Here is a 14629-nt window from a genome sequence, read left to right on the forward strand (position 1 = left end):
ACCACTCATCTTGAGTCCGCCCACTATAAACCCTAGTAGCCTCGCAGCTGCAGTAATAATGTGCATATTGTACTGCAAGTGCGTCAGTTGTGGTGTGCCGGGAACAAATGCGGGTATCGTACTAGTACATATGTTGCAGCGGTGCCACATCTCGTTACTTTTATCAAGGGTATCTTTTGCGCTCCGCTGTCTAAAACAAATAGATATCAATTACACAAGCCACGGCAAAGGGCTATGGCCTCTGAAAAGACGGCTTCATGCTGTATTCCTTCCTTTCCATACCGTACCTTTTCATTTTGTTCCGACTCCCTCCTAAGCCAATCCCCAAGCCATCCCCAAGCCATTCCGAATCATTCTAAAAATCACTGCATATGTTGTGTGCGTATGTGTATGCGTGTGTGTGGTGTGAAGTTGCAAGCAAGCCAGATAACACTTCACTGAGACTTATTCTTAGACTTCGTCCGTGACGGGAGGATGTGGCTATCCTGAAGAAGCTTCCAGAGACACCACAAGTAGCAGAGTCCAAATCCGGTAACGCCGACCCCAACGTTTGCTACTACCCATAGATCCGGCTTGTCCAGAGGTGGGGGCACAAAAGTCTCAACGACATGCCAAGCAAGCATGGCGACGTAGAAGACGCAGTGGGTAATGGCGGTAAGAATTTGGGCCCACGAAGCGTTATTGGGGGAGTAAACGCTCCACGATGCGGGCGGGAGACCGAGAAGATAGGCCCAAAGGAGGGTGAGGACGGTATAGGGAACGCGTAGGTCGACGCGATGGAAGAGAGGAAACATGGTCCATGCGCCCAGGATATTGGCGAATCCAACCCAAGTTCGGACGTCCCTGCTCATTCCTTGCTTTCCGGCAAGCAATAAAGTCATAGGCATGAGGGGTAGCAAGACGCTCTTCTCGTGGACCTGCCAGCTGAAGAGAAAGAAGCCCCAGGCTGTGGCGGCAAATGCCGTAGGTATGATAGCCTTCTGAGGCCTGAGGAAGACGATGACATTTGGCGGGATAACGGAGAGCAACGTGGCACCCAATGCGGCCTTTTGGAGGAGCCCGGGCGAGTAGCTGCGGAGCTTGAGAACCACATTCAGAGCGCACCAGAAGTTGGCTACCTTATCTTCAAACAGGCCGCGCGCAAAGGGAAAGACGCGGTGGACCACCTGAAGCACAACTTGCACCAGGGGGTAGTAGAACGCGTTCGGGTCCAGAAAGTCACCCAGCCAGGGGAATAGAGGGAGAGGGCCCTCGAGCGCAGCGATTCCCCTATACGAGTCGTACAGTGTGCCAAGGATGAGCGGCAGGACGGTGACGGCATATGTAATGAGGGTGGCCAGGGCGATTCCCAGGAAACGGGTGATACTGATGCGAGGCCGGAGGCACGAGCCGAGGAGGTAGGCAAAGACAGTGAAGGCATAGTATAGAGCCATCTGCTTGAACATGAGAGCGCAGACAAAGAAGACGGCGGACATCTTGTACCGCTCAGCCAGGATGCTGGACATGCTGGCAAGGACAAGTCCGAGCATGACTGTGTTGTACTGGAAGTGGACGTGGTCAATGAGAATGGTAGCCGGCTGCATCAGGAAGGCGACGAGGGCAAGGGACGAGGTCCATGTGTCAACACCGCTAAGACGGCTGTACCGGCGGATGCAGACGACGGCGGCGGGGATATAGACGAGGTATTCGGAAACGAAGACGGTGCCCCTCATGAATACCTTCAGATTGGCATCCTCATTTCCGCGCGACGTGTAAAGGGCGAACCACTCAGGGTTTAACAAAGCGCCGGCCTTGCCGAGCAGCCAGCTATGGTAGGCCGTGAGAGGAGGGTAGTCAAGACCCCACCACTGAAGATCATGAAAATACCACTGGGAGATGGGGAGTTGAGTCGTCACCTCCATCCAGTGCCGTTGCGCTTCGTAGTCTCCGTACAAGGGGGGCCGGTTGAAGCCTAGCAAAGAAATGTTAGTTGGACAAGATGACTGCTGATGGGCTATTTTTATGTTCAAGCTTGTTTGATTGAGCCGTACCTGAGTAGCCCCAGAAGCCAGCAGACCAACGGAAGAGCCCGACGACTATCAAAATGGGAATGAGAACCTCCCACTTTGACGATGCGGTCCTGGCGGGCCAGAGAAAGGCAGCCAGAGAGAAGGAAGGAGCGTGGACAAGAGTCTCGGACGGCAAGCGGGCGGTCGGCCGGTCGGGACCAATGTCATTCTTCTTACCCTTGCGCCTGGGCTTGTGTGGCGATGACCTTGGTGTCGCCATGTTCACAAGACTGATGCGACAAAAAGAAGGAGTGTTCTCTTTTGCGCAAGCTTGCCGCGTTCTGGACGTTGAGGAGGGCGAATTGACCTAGCAAATGCCACCGTGGAGATATCAGCATTGGTGGATACGGAGCTCGATAAAGCCAAGAGCTCAGTTGGACCGTGTGAATAATTGTATGTACACAGTGCAGACCAGCTGTCAGCCCACCTACCAAGACCAACATCACTAATGACGCCGTTCTCATGAGAGCATTTTCCTCTGCGTAGCAAACCCCTCTCGCTTCTTTACTTTTCTTCTCCTTGAGTATTCCCATTGCCCTGCGTGTTCTTGTTTCAAGTCATTTAGGTCAGCTTCTTCTTTGGTTTGTCCTTTCTCTTTTTCCCCGCAGAGAGCAGCACTTACGTTGCTCATACAGAGGGGCAGCCGCGCCACGACAGTCAAGATGCCGTTCCCATTCGTGCTGCCAACGACATCGTCGTTTTCCTTCTCGGCTAACTTCGATTCTGACTCGCATCCGTCAATTTCCATCAATGCAAGTATGTACCGCGGTGTTGCCAAGGACACGCTACGGAAGCACAAACGCCTCGATCACTCAGCCCAGGTGGGCAATCTCTCCACAGTCAGGACGGCACTGAACGATTACCTGCCATACCTTGTGGCAGTCGACGCCGGGCTTCACGACCTGCGGATTCCTGGGAGCTGTGATCTGATTCACATCGATCCAAAGGACCAGGTGGCCATCAAGTGGCGGCCTACGCTCTCGGGCGATGTGGTGCCCGGCCGTGAGCGGTCTCGCGTAAAGATCAACTCGCTCGAGCACGAGCTCATTTTCATGTTCTCAGCCCTGGGCTTGACCTACGTCCAGGAGGCCAGGGCGGTGCTGAAGCCTCTCTACTCGACCAGTAACGAATTTGTCGCTTCCCAGGAGCGCACAACGGCCATCTCAACGGCCACCAAGCTTCTCCTCCAGTCTGCCTCTATCTTCCAATATCTGGGGAACAGGACAGAGCAAGGATCCGTTAAGCCTCCCTGTGCCGATGTGGCGCCGACAACGGTCCGGGCCCTTGCCTCGCTTTCTCACGCCGAGGCTACGCTACTGGCTGTTCTAAAGGATGACCCTTATCCCGCCGCCGTTGCTCAAGATAGAAACAAGACCGACAAGGAGTGGATGTTCAAGTCGCCCGAGATTCCCAAAGTTCGTGCCCACCTGTACGCCCGTCTCTGCCTTGCTGCGTCGGAGCATGCGGCACGGGCATTGTCGCTTGCGCAGGCGAGCGCGTCCTCAGTGGGCATCAAGGTTGACAGCAGCCTCATCAAATACATGGAGGATTTCCGACGGACCAGCCGCGCAAAGGCTTGCAGGTTTCTGGGAATCGACTCGGAGCTTGGTGGTCAGACAGCAGACGGGATAGGCTGGCTCCAGGCAGGGCTACAGGAACTGGGGGTCGATATCAAGGACTCCAGGAGGGGCCTTGGGCTAGGCCGTCTCAAAAAGGACCTCTCGGAATTGATGGAGGACCGGCGTGTCGACAAAGAGAGAGCGTGGGGTGCCGATGCTGGCAAACTCGAGGAAATACGCGTGATCGAGATGCTCAACGCAAAATGGAACAAAATTAACGATACGGTAAGCACGAGAGCAGGTGTTTCTGAAAAGTCCTCGTTACTAACACCAGCCATGCACAGATGAATACCAAGCAAGTACCATCAGTCAACTCACTACTGGCCAAGATTCCCTCAGGACGTGAGATACACAGCATTCCTGACTACCAGCCTCCGACGCTCGATGAAAACGCCCTCAACATGATGCGTGCCCCTCCAACAGACAAGGGTGAACTAGCCCACGACTTTAGCTCAGACGACGAGGCTATCGGGTCGCCACAGCCGCCAGGCGTTGGCGGTTACGCGGGCACCTCAGCTGACTATGGGCGTAGCCCAACTGCCCAGGGTTCGCATACCTACTATTAGCAGCACCAGCATCAAACCAACAGTACGTAAACACACACATCCTCCTGGTCACGGAACGACCGGTGCGAATGTTCAAGAGGGAACGTATTCTTAATTCGTTTACATCGCACATGCCCAGTGTTGACTAGCTACATCCTTCGGCCAAGCACTGTTCTTTCAATAGCACCTCAAGCTCTCTGTAGACTTTCTTATGTATGCTGCGGTGGGATGGAGCAAGGTGGCGAGGAGAAGGAAGGCGTCCCAGAGCATAGGTCAAAACACCTGGACATGGGCAAAACTGTCAGCTTGCTTTGAGCTCATCCAGGGGGGGGGGGGGGGGGGGGGGTATCTATGAAGTATCCCCTTACTCGCCCCAGTGATGACCGCAGTCGTCTGTCATCTCGTTGCACTGGCTCACGGGACAGCTGGTAGGCCATGGGTCGTCTGTTTTCGATTTGAGATAGGCCAAGAGTTCCTCTGGCGACCAGAGTGCCTTGGTGGGTTGGGGCGAAAATACAGCGGGAGGCGGCGAACCAGCGGGTGTCTGGGCTAGGCTGGATACTGCCAGGCACTCTAGAACGGCGAGGACGATATGAATGGATGACCGCATGATGACTTTTATTTGTGTTTGTGAGATGAAGTTGAACCGGCTAATCGATATCAGGAGAGGATACAGAACGGTAGTAAAACCTTTCAGTTTCTTGACAACAGCTCAAGGTATATATATATATATGTGTGTGTGTGTGTATGTGTATCTAAAGTTTCAACATGGCCAATGTTGACCCCCCTGATCACACGGCAAGGGAGTTTCTCCTGCACCATCACATTGAGACTTCGTATCACTGTATTTCAAGCATCACCGCTTGCGTACGCAGACGACGCGTTCCAGGCTCGCTTTCATTCTCCTGCGTAGCCTTGCCACAAGACATTCAGATTTATTCAGCGCCAAGGTAGGGCATGATACTAACCTTGTCAGAGCTACCTAGCAGTCGATTCCGTTCAAGGTAACAATACTATGTGCAACTGTAAGTCGATAGTGCGCTCTTCTACTCGCAGCAGGCGACTGCTGCTATGGTACTAGTAGTAATCGTAAAAGGACATAGTACATACAGTATCTCTCATGCCTGATATAAGGCACAATTTTGTATTTTGAATTGACGCCACCCTTCTGTTATCCTGGCTTGTCTATATCCCAGTGTAATGATGACGAATTTGCAGGAAAAAAAAAACAAGGAGTACAAAATAAAAGAGAAATGATGCAACGAGGTACAAGGAGAAGACAAAAAAAGGTATGAGCGGGAATGATAAAAGACAAGAAAAAAGAAAGAAGAAATAACAAAGAAACTCCACCATGCATTTACACGCGCTCTCCCATCCATGTGTATGAGTGTAACAAAAGAAATCTATGCAAATACTCTCAATCAAAGAGCAGGACGCTTGCCTCCTCCCTTCTCCCGCATTATTACAGCTTGCTCCTGAACTCAACACCGTTGCTTCCACCATCAACGACGGCCACGACGACAGTGATGTCGTCAACCTTGCCGCCATGCCATTCCTCGTAAGGGTAGTACTTCTTCACCTCCTTGGCAAAGGGCCCTTCGAGGCGAGTATTTGTGCTAGCACGGTTGGCAAAACCGACAATCTGTGTGGCCAGGGCACTCTGCAGAGTGACGGGGTTCTTGACGTCATCGGCCTCTGTGAGAGAGGTCAGCTCGTCTGACGCCCGCACACCCTCGGCCTCGGTCACCTCCCAGGCGCCGGTCGAGATCATGATGCGGCTGGCGATGCGCAGAATGTCCTGGTTGAAGAGGTTGTCGAGGACGCCGTCGGTGGCGAAGATGAGGACGTCACCGTGGCGGACCTGGTGCTGGGTAACGTCGGCGTCTTCGGGGAGGTCGGACAGCTGGGCACCACCATAAGCGGCCATGCGGGAGGCGACGCTGGGAGGCACGCGGCTGAGCTGGAAGGGCGTGTTGAAGGCGTGGGTCTGAGGTTCCGAGTGTCGGTGGATAGCGTTGCGGCGAAGCTGCAGGAAACCCGAGTCACCCAGGTTGGCCACGTCCAGCGTGCCGTCCGGGTCGGCCACGGCCACGCACGCGGTGCTGCCACCGGCACGGATTGTCCGGTCACGGCACACGGCATCGTAGCCGTGCTGCATGATCTTCCGGGGGGTGAGACGGCCGTTGGGGTCCCTGGTCTGGAAGTCGCGAGCCGCGTCAGCCATGTAGCTGCATAGCCCGTGCGAGAAGTCACCCGGGTCGACGCCCGAGTCAACCCAGCCGCCCACGCCGTCAGCTACGCCCAGGGCCACGGCGCCCGTGCCGTTAACTTGGCTGATGAAGAAGGAGTCGTGTCCCGAGTCAATGCGGAACGGTCGTGCGTACGCAGGCCGGGCATCGGTCTCGTGGTCGTAGTGGAAGACGTGACGGTTCGGGTCGTAGGGCCGGTCCTTAGCGATGAAGGACGCGGCGATATGGTATGTGTACTTGCCGAGCGACGATGATGTCGAGTATGGACGCCGCTGTAGACGCAGGCCTGCTGCTGTGGACCGCGGATAGGCCATGGGGATCTTGGTGCGAGCTGAAGCGAAGGGGGGAGGGAAAGAGACTGTCAGTGGGCCGGTATTGCAAGACGAAATATTTCACAGGGATATAAATAGACGGAGGGGGACGTACTGTTTTTGGCAGTCAGTCGCCACGGCACCGGCACGGCGCGCCTGGGAAAGGAGACGCGCATTTTTTATCTGGGGTAGAACGTGGTGATGGCGGTGAGGCAAAGATGAGTCTGGTGACAGTAATTGTACCCAAATGTACGTGGACTCGCATGCGTCCCTAGTAGTCAGGCTAGGTGCCAAATATCATGACACCGCGGACCCACGAGTTTATCCGCGGCTATTGGACGTACTCGTAGTCTCGTACTCCGTAATACTAGCAAGTGAGAAAAGAGAATTCTCGGATAAGCAGGGATGGTGTGAGTGCTCACGAAAACGGGGAACTGATTGCTCCAACAGCAAGAGGCCAAGTGGTGATGATGGATACGGGAGGAGTAATAGTATCGCTACAGATTACAGTTGTACTCGTAATATTGTTGGGTATGGAGTACTATTAGTACTACTAGTACTGTGTTCGCTGCCTCTGCCAAGGCTGTTCATCCAGACGACCGAAACCTTTTGATACACGTCAGAGCATGGGCCGGCCTTACGTCTGTCTGCATGTCCCGGTAATCCATCAACCAAGACTTGTGAATACGTACATGTATATTAGTGGAGATGTATTGATGTTAATGGAACCGAGAAGCCCGCCGGAAGATGACGTGGTTCAGAGTGTACGGAGTAATCGTACACGTACATGTACGTAGTATTAGGCTACGCTGTGTTCCGTAGGCTATTGCTCATGCATCGCCTCACTTGATTGGCCACTCGGCTAACCACGCACCACTAAGGGTGGTGCTGGTCACCATCGCAGGCAGATTTTCACAATATCATACCTATCAACGCTTCCATTAACTGGAATGGCTCGAAACAACGAAACGTAGAAACACGCGTATAGGATTCCTAAAAGAAAACCTGGGTTCAAAAGTCGCCGCTATGGTTGTCGTAGGAAAACATACCATAGCTAAGGTAAGTTGGGCTCGACCATGAAACCGTCGAGTCCGCCACTACGATGATAAAACAGAACAAGAACCTTGACACCACAGAACACCTGACCTACCTTGAATGTATGTCAGAAGTATCTGTGGTGTGTGTTCTCACAAACATCTCTTGCTATCCATCTATATCTGGATACCTTTCCACTGTCCACGATTCCTCGCACTCGGTCTTGCTCATGTATCGCGGTAAGGTTAGTAAAAAATACTAGCGGATATAGTAGGGAAAAGGAAGCGACTTACCCGTCCCAACTCCTCAATATTTTCTAATCCCTAACATGAAAAAGTTTACCAATTTTTTACTAATTCAGAAGATATCGGTATCCTTTTCTTAGCTACCCATTTACGATAGTTCTGCTAGCGAAGGGCGCGGCGGACGGGTTGAGAGGGATGGTCGGTCTCCTAAGGCCTTCTTGAGGTTTCTAGTTGTAAGCCGAGGATCTCGCTTTGCTGTTTGGACTAGATACAGTCTCTAACGACGCGCAAGAACCTTCGGCCGGCCGATTCGTACACTAGATTCGAAGCAATGTGAGGTTTTAAAGCGTTGAAATGCATCTTGAATAACTGATCGCGACACGCCAAACACGTTACTAACACTACGTTATCTAGCCCCGGCCGCTAGTAGCACCGCAAATTGCGGCACGGGCAGTAGGGCTCAATTATTAGCCTCTCCCACAATCAGCCCTTGAGAATGCTGCCAATTTCAGTCAGATTAGACATAATTTGACGGCGTTGTTGGAAGTTCAAGAATGAGGCAAGGTTGCGGTACGCGACTTTTCGCGTAAAGATAGGTGGGGTGGACCGGAGACTTTTGACCCCTGACTGTATTAAGGAGGCGGAAGACGGATGCCGAATTATCCGGTATCGTTAACCGAAGAAGAGCCGGTAGCCGTTGCTCGCCGCACCTTCCCGAAAAATCATCGAGGCCAATGACGGTATGCTTTGTTAATAGTTCACGTGCCATGCATCACCATACCTGCAAACCGTTTCACACAACGTCAACCAAGACTCTGTCCATTGTTGCCGGTCTGTTGTACTATATCAAAATGGCAACGTTTTTTTATGTTGATGCCGTTTTAACGCATATGTACAATCTGTGATTCTGTTGTAGAATATCCCATCAAATGATACAATATTCATCAGTAAGACCAGACTGCCGGGCTTCCGATTCAGTGTAGCCAGGAGGGCTCGCTCATTTAGTGCTTGGTAAATCACGGCGTCTCATTGGCCACGGTTCGCCCCCATTCCACGACCTTAGCCGAGGATGTGTGTCTTTCTTTCCTTCAAAAGCGTCCTGGTTCCTTTTTTTCCCTAAATATCAAGAACGGAGACGAGCATTTTGTCGGCGTGAAACTCGTGTGCGCGCTCACAGAAAACGTTACAACCTGCGCTACATCTACACCTGTTCTGTAGGAAGAATCGGCTCTCGAAACCTCCTTCAGCTGTCAATTCCATCCCGGAAGCGCCCGAACCGACCCCATCTTCCCCAGGATTTGACAACGGGCCTCTCTCAACCTCCTCGACGGTTGTTGACCACGACCAACCTTTATCACCATCACCAACGCCGCTCTGCTCACTTCATCAATCATGGCCGCTCTCCGCTCTTCCGCCTCGCGCGTTCTCGGCGCCTCTGTCAACGCCTCCCGCTCAGCCCTTCCTCCTGTCGGCGCCTCCTTCACTCGCTCCATGGCCACGGTCAGTGAGCCCGAGAAGAAGGCCCCCCGGATGAAGAACTTCTCAATCTACCGCTGGAACCCAGAGAACCCCACAGAGAAGCCTCGCATGCAGACATATACCATCGACCTTAACAAGACGGGGCCCATGATTCTCGACGCCATAATCCGCATCAAGAACGAGCTCGACCCTACCCTCACCTTCCGCCGCAGTTGCCGCGAGGGTATCTGCGGCAGCTGTGCCATGAACATCAACGGCCAGAACACGCTTGCCTGCCTGTGTATGTCTTTTTACTCTACGTCGCCACCATGTCCACCTAGGGGATATTCATGACGATACCAGAATGCTTTTTATACTGACAGGAACCAATCAGGCCGCATCCCCACCGAGTCGAATGACGAGGTCAAGCTCTACCCGCTGCCTCATACCTACGTCGTCAAGGACCTGGTCCCTGACCTGACTCATTTCTACAAGCAGTACAAGTCGATCAAGCCTTACCTTCAGCGTGATACTCCCGCCCCTGACGTATGTATTTCTCAACCCTTCCCCCGTGTCTCTCTTGGCGCATCATTTGAGTCCTGTCTAGACCTGGCACTCAGTTACTAACTACCTCTACAGGGCAAGGAGTACCGTCAGAGCAAGGAGGACCGCCGGAAGCTCGACGGCCTGTACGAGTGCATTCTCTGCGCCTGCTGCTCGACATCGTGTCCCTCATACTGGTGGAACTCGGAAGAGTACCTGGGGCCCGCCATTCTTCTCCAGTCGTACCGCTGGCTCGCCGACTCGCGTGACGAGCGTACTGCCGAGCGCAAGACCAACCTTGAAAACTCAATGAGCCTGTACCGTTGCCACACCATTCTCAACTGCACCCGCGCCTGCCCCAAGGGTCTCAACCCTGGCAAGGCCGTGGCCGAGATCAAGAAGCAGATGGCCCTGGGTAGCTAGATGCTCAACTATACGCAGAGATGCAAATGATCGTGTGTTGAGCGGGGGTTGAGTTGGACGGTTGGGACAAAGTGTTTCATGTGGCTAAAGGTGTATCATAGCATTGGTAATATCTGGTGTTGGTTTGTTTATCTCCTTCCTTCTTTTTTATTCTCTATGGAGAGAAGAATGATGAAAACTGGAAAACAAAAAAAAAAACAAAACATGAAAAATGTGAGGGCATTAACCGTCTTGATTTGGTTACTCCATCAAGTCGGATATTGACAGCCCGCGAAAGTAGAGATCATTTATTTCTTTGTGATTCTGAGGTCTCGCTCAAGTACCTAGACAAATACAGCTCATAATTTTTTTTTTTGTATCTGAGCTCACGGTCATTGTGTGATAATTCGTTGCCGCGAACACGAAGAATTGACGTGATGTCTATGTCTATCGGGAATCGACTCAACGGCTATGGCAACGTCCCACCACGCTCCCACTTAGTGTCATTGGAGGCATCATAGCCGGCGAATTCTGGGAGAGTGGCTCAGGTATGCTTCACACGGACGTCAGCGTGCGCCGTCACCTCCGTGTTACGTAATATTATATTGTTTGTCCATGTACCAACGACTTCGGCAGTCTTCTATTGTCTCAAACACCACGCCTAGTAATTATCAATCAGTACCGAACTGACAGGTCCACCACTTCATGCAGCACAACCAAACGCTCTATAACTACCCAGTAAAAGAGGATACAACACATATAAAACTACATGGAGCATAATTATATACATAACAAGAAGTATACGAGTCTCATCTGCTCTGTATGGTGCCGTAGCTGTGTGAAACCGAAGCAGATCGAGATGCCGGGTAGGAGAGCCACCATGTGATGATGTCATGTATGTATAAACCTAGCCTGACGACAGTTTGTTGCTGTTGGCTTGATGGAATACTCAGATGATGTTCATTACCAGTGGTCATTTCACCTTTATAAAATATGTGAATAAAGGACGCCCAAGATAGGGCCCAAAATGACGGATATCTACGTGGTATGCCAGTGCTATCTCACCACGACGACAAGGGCCATTGGGGAGTAAGATAACTGACGGAAGAATCAAGGCTGGCGCTGTGGCCGCCTTTACCATTGACCTCCTCGTCTACCCCCTAGACACAATAAAGACGAGATATCAGAGCCAAGACTATGCCGCCGGCTCTGGCACCAAGCCTTTGTCCCCCCGCGGATTATATCAGGGCGTCGGCAGCGTGATACTAGCGACTCTCCCGGCAGGTATGATAGCATTCGCAACTCTCATTTATTCTTATCTTCTACTCGGAATACGTATTACAACCCGGATGAACTGACCGTGCCCTAGCCGGCTTATTCTTCTCGACGTACGAGAATGCCACGGCCACCCTGTCCCGAACATTACCAGCCCCAAAGCCGATAGTCCACTCGGCAGCGTCAGCGGTAGCGGAGATGGCATCTTGCATGGTCATTGCACCGGCCGAAGTGATCAAGCAGAACGCTCAGATGGTACGGAAACGAGACTCGGGTGGTGGCAGCCGAGACTCATCATCACTCCGAGCGCTGAGACAGCTGGGCGGGCTGGGCGCCCCAAGGAGGCTGTTCACGGGGTACACGGCTCTGGTGGCTCGCAACCTGCCATTTACTGCTCTCCAGTTCCCCATGTTTGAACATATTCGTGCGAGGATGTGGGAAAGGCGGCACCGAGGAGGGGAGGCCAGCGGCCCTGCGGGACTGCTGGAGACGGGAGTGATTTCTGGTGTCAGTGCGGGGGGTGCGGGTGCAGTGGCGGCCTTCATCACGACTCCCAGCGATGTTGTCAAGACGCGGATGATGCTCTCGGCTGGTCAGGACAAGAACAGACATGGGGCATGGTCTGTGACGAAGCGGGTATATACTCGCGACGGGGTTCGTGGTCTCTTCCGGGGTGCTCTACTGCGGTCCGGATGGACGCTTCTGGGATCTGGCCTGTACCTTGGGACGTATAATGTCGCTACGGTATGGTTGAAGCAGGGAAAGTCCGATATTGCTGATCTGTAAAATATTTGGTTTTGGCCAACGCCCCCCTCCGGCCAGCTGGTACGATCGGTATTACTTTGGACAAGTGATTGGGAGAACCAACTCGGTATAGAAGAAGCCTAGTTAACTTTTTTTGTCTTTGTTTGTCTTGCCTCCCCCATGTCGTGATTGTGTGATGGCTCAATATCGATGATGAGCACGCAATCGATTCCTTGATGCGTGGCTTTGTCAACCTTGACGAGGTTATCTGACATGCAATACATACAGCACGTGAGACGTTCAGTCGGTGACGGACTGACGCGACTTGAAAGAGGGAGATGTGCGACTGAGGTTTTCGTAGACTTGGAAAAAAGGTTGGTGATGCGCTGATGGAAGAGTGGCAATGTTGCATGAGATCGATTCTAGTCATCTGGGGAAGAAAACGTGCTCGCGAATCAGACGCACGACATTGGACACACCGAGTCTTATAAGATCTGCTAATGCTAGTACGAGTAATTATTACCGTCACTACGAGCCTGCGACTATTAACTAGTGCTCGTGTTTCATATTGTAATCCAGCTTTTTTCACCGTCATTCTCCAGGCCTCGGTGACCAGGGAGGACGTGTGCCGTGTCGACTAGGGCTGGCTTATGACTCGTATGCTGTAACCATGACTTGTCATGGCCAGACGGCACACCGGAAAGCCGTTCCTGAATAAAGAATCTGGTCATTGCGCAATGTGTTTGGATTCTTTGTCAAGACCCCTTTTTTCCCCCAGTTCTTGTATTTATATGAGGTGATGGCGCTGGCCGTGTCCGTAGTACCACCACACCCCCAATACAGAATCAATTCGCTTCCCTTTCATCGTTATTACTAAAAGACTCTCCTACCGTCATACTGCCTGTTCGTTACCATCAATCCAGGAATTAATCCTCAAGGACGACTAGGCAAAGAAAGACCAGGTAGAATTGCGACAATGGCTGTCCAGGTACAGACAGTTCAGTCACTGGTACCGGCCGAGGACACGAGCATTCAGATCTCCCCCAGTACTACGGGAAGTAAATCTATTGTTCAGTCGCCATACACAGAGCCCGACCACCTGCTCCACCTAGACACTCTGGACCACGAGAATGCCCTGCTGGCTCAAGCACTGTCCCTGTTAAGGGCCACAAGGGACGACTACGCCACGGCGCCGTACACCGAGTCGTTCAACTGGGACGAGGTGAAGGCTGAGCTGGCCCGGTTGGCCCGAGAATCAGGAACCCCCTTCCGAGAGACGTTCTTCTACATTGTTGCCTTCCGGTCGCAAGTCAAGGCCAGTACAAACGCCGACAGCTCGCATCTCGAGGCTCTTGACAAAGCGGCACACGCTGAAGCCATTGCCAGCGGAGGATTCCTCAAGTATGCGTTGTTTATCACGAGGTGGCCCTTCCCTTGGAAACAGAGCTGACGTGAATCGCAGGTATTGGTATGGGGCTCCGGATACTGAGTTGAGAAATCTGGCGACTTGCCTCTGGCGATCAAGGGAAGATGCTATAGCCGGCGGGAGGGGTCCGGCACACCGCAAGGCGGCAGGATCGACGAGGGATCTTTATGCTTCCTGGAAGATTGACCAGCACCGTCTCACGATCCGCGAGGGGGGACAGGAGTGGGAGATATCGAAGTGGGAAGAAGCATAATTCCGGCGGATAGCTTGACGATAGAAGAAAGAATATAGAGCGTCACGGGCTAGATAGGAACATCTGCTTTTAAACATCTGAGAATTGGCGAACAATATCAGCTCTTTCAAAAAAAGAAATCTTTAGGATTAGTGAATTCCCAAATTGATGGGAATGCGTCAGATATGGTGCTCGTATCTTGTCCTTTGTCTTGGCACTTTTTGTATGTATTCAAGTTGTTTGGTTGTTGCCGAATTTACATTGGCAAGAGCAACGGGCGTTGGTAGACAGTCGCGGCACAAAGTCCTGGAGGTACGAGTTCTGCCGCATCTCACCGCCCTTGCCCTCAACGCCCACAAATCCATGGCAAAAAGTTCGATATTCTTACCCATTGGATGCCCTGCCCGCCGCATCACCCACCTCGATTCTCCTTTTCCCGTTGTTGCGCCATCACGCTCGCCGAGATTAAACGAGCAACCCTTCACGAGACAACGATT

General features: G+C 52.5%; 7 protein-coding genes across 7 annotated transcripts; 4 read left to right on the top strand and 3 right to left on the bottom strand.

The window, feature by feature from the left end:
• Positions 1–232: 232 nt before the first annotated feature.
• Positions 233–2268, bottom strand: GMORB2_6493 (alpha-1,3-glucosyltransferase; the record flags this gene model as incomplete). The annotated part of the gene is made up of 3 exons (XM_035468463.1): positions 233–260; positions 469–1951; positions 2031–2268. The coding sequence occupies 3 exons, from the start codon at positions 2266–2268 to the stop codon at positions 233–235; spliced, it is 1749 nt and encodes a 582-aa protein (XP_035321597.1).
• Positions 2269–2710: 442 nt separating this feature from the next.
• Positions 2711–4233, top strand: GMORB2_6494 (BRO1-like domain; the record flags this gene model as incomplete). Its single annotated transcript, XM_035468464.1, has 2 exons — positions 2711–3892; positions 3952–4233. 2 exons carry the CDS (start codon positions 2711–2713, stop codon positions 4231–4233), a joined length of 1464 nt encoding a protein of 487 aa, XP_035321598.1.
• A 343-nt stretch (positions 4234–4576) lies between these two features.
• GMORB2_6495 (uncharacterized protein) lies at positions 4577–4822 on the bottom strand (the record flags this gene model as incomplete). Its single annotated transcript, XM_035468465.1, has 1 exon — positions 4577–4822. One exon carries the CDS (start codon positions 4820–4822, stop codon positions 4577–4579), a length of 246 nt encoding a protein of 81 aa, XP_035321599.1.
• An 852-nt stretch (positions 4823–5674) lies between these two features.
• GMORB2_6496 (uncharacterized protein) lies at positions 5675–6948 on the bottom strand (the record flags this gene model as incomplete). Its single annotated transcript, XM_035468466.1, has 2 exons — positions 5675–6792; positions 6888–6948. The coding sequence occupies 2 exons, from the start codon at positions 6946–6948 to the stop codon at positions 5675–5677; spliced, it is 1179 nt and encodes a 392-aa protein (XP_035321600.1).
• Positions 6949–9444: 2496 nt separating this feature from the next.
• GMORB2_6497 (succinate dehydrogenase (ubiquinone) iron-sulfur subunit) lies at positions 9445–10476 on the top strand (the record flags this gene model as incomplete). The annotated part of the gene is made up of 3 exons (XM_035468467.1): positions 9445–9811; positions 9905–10056; positions 10150–10476. The coding sequence occupies 3 exons, from the start codon at positions 9445–9447 to the stop codon at positions 10474–10476; spliced, it is 846 nt and encodes a 281-aa protein (XP_035321601.1).
• A 1006-nt stretch (positions 10477–11482) lies between these two features.
• GMORB2_6498 (solute carrier family 25 (mitochondrial S-adenosylmethionine transporter), member 26) lies at positions 11483–12516 on the top strand (the record flags this gene model as incomplete). Its single annotated transcript, XM_035468468.1, has 3 exons — positions 11483–11500; positions 11571–11739; positions 11825–12516. The coding sequence occupies 3 exons, from the start codon at positions 11483–11485 to the stop codon at positions 12514–12516; spliced, it is 879 nt and encodes a 292-aa protein (XP_035321602.1).
• Positions 12517–13468: 952 nt separating this feature from the next.
• On the top strand, positions 13469–14153 carry GMORB2_6499 (uncharacterized protein; the record flags this gene model as incomplete). Its single annotated transcript, XM_035468469.1, has 2 exons — positions 13469–13875; positions 13937–14153. Coding segments are annotated over 2 exons (624 nt in total), but the record flags the coding sequence as incomplete, so codon positions are not given.
• Between the last annotated feature and the right edge of the window lie 476 nt (positions 14154–14629).

The sequence above is a fragment of the Geosmithia morbida genome (genome assembly GCF_012550715.1).
Source record: "Geosmithia morbida isolate 1262 chromosome Unknown scaffold_6, whole genome shotgun sequence".
NCBI classification, from domain to species: domain Eukaryota; kingdom Fungi; phylum Ascomycota; class Sordariomycetes; order Hypocreales; family Bionectriaceae; genus Geosmithia; species Geosmithia morbida.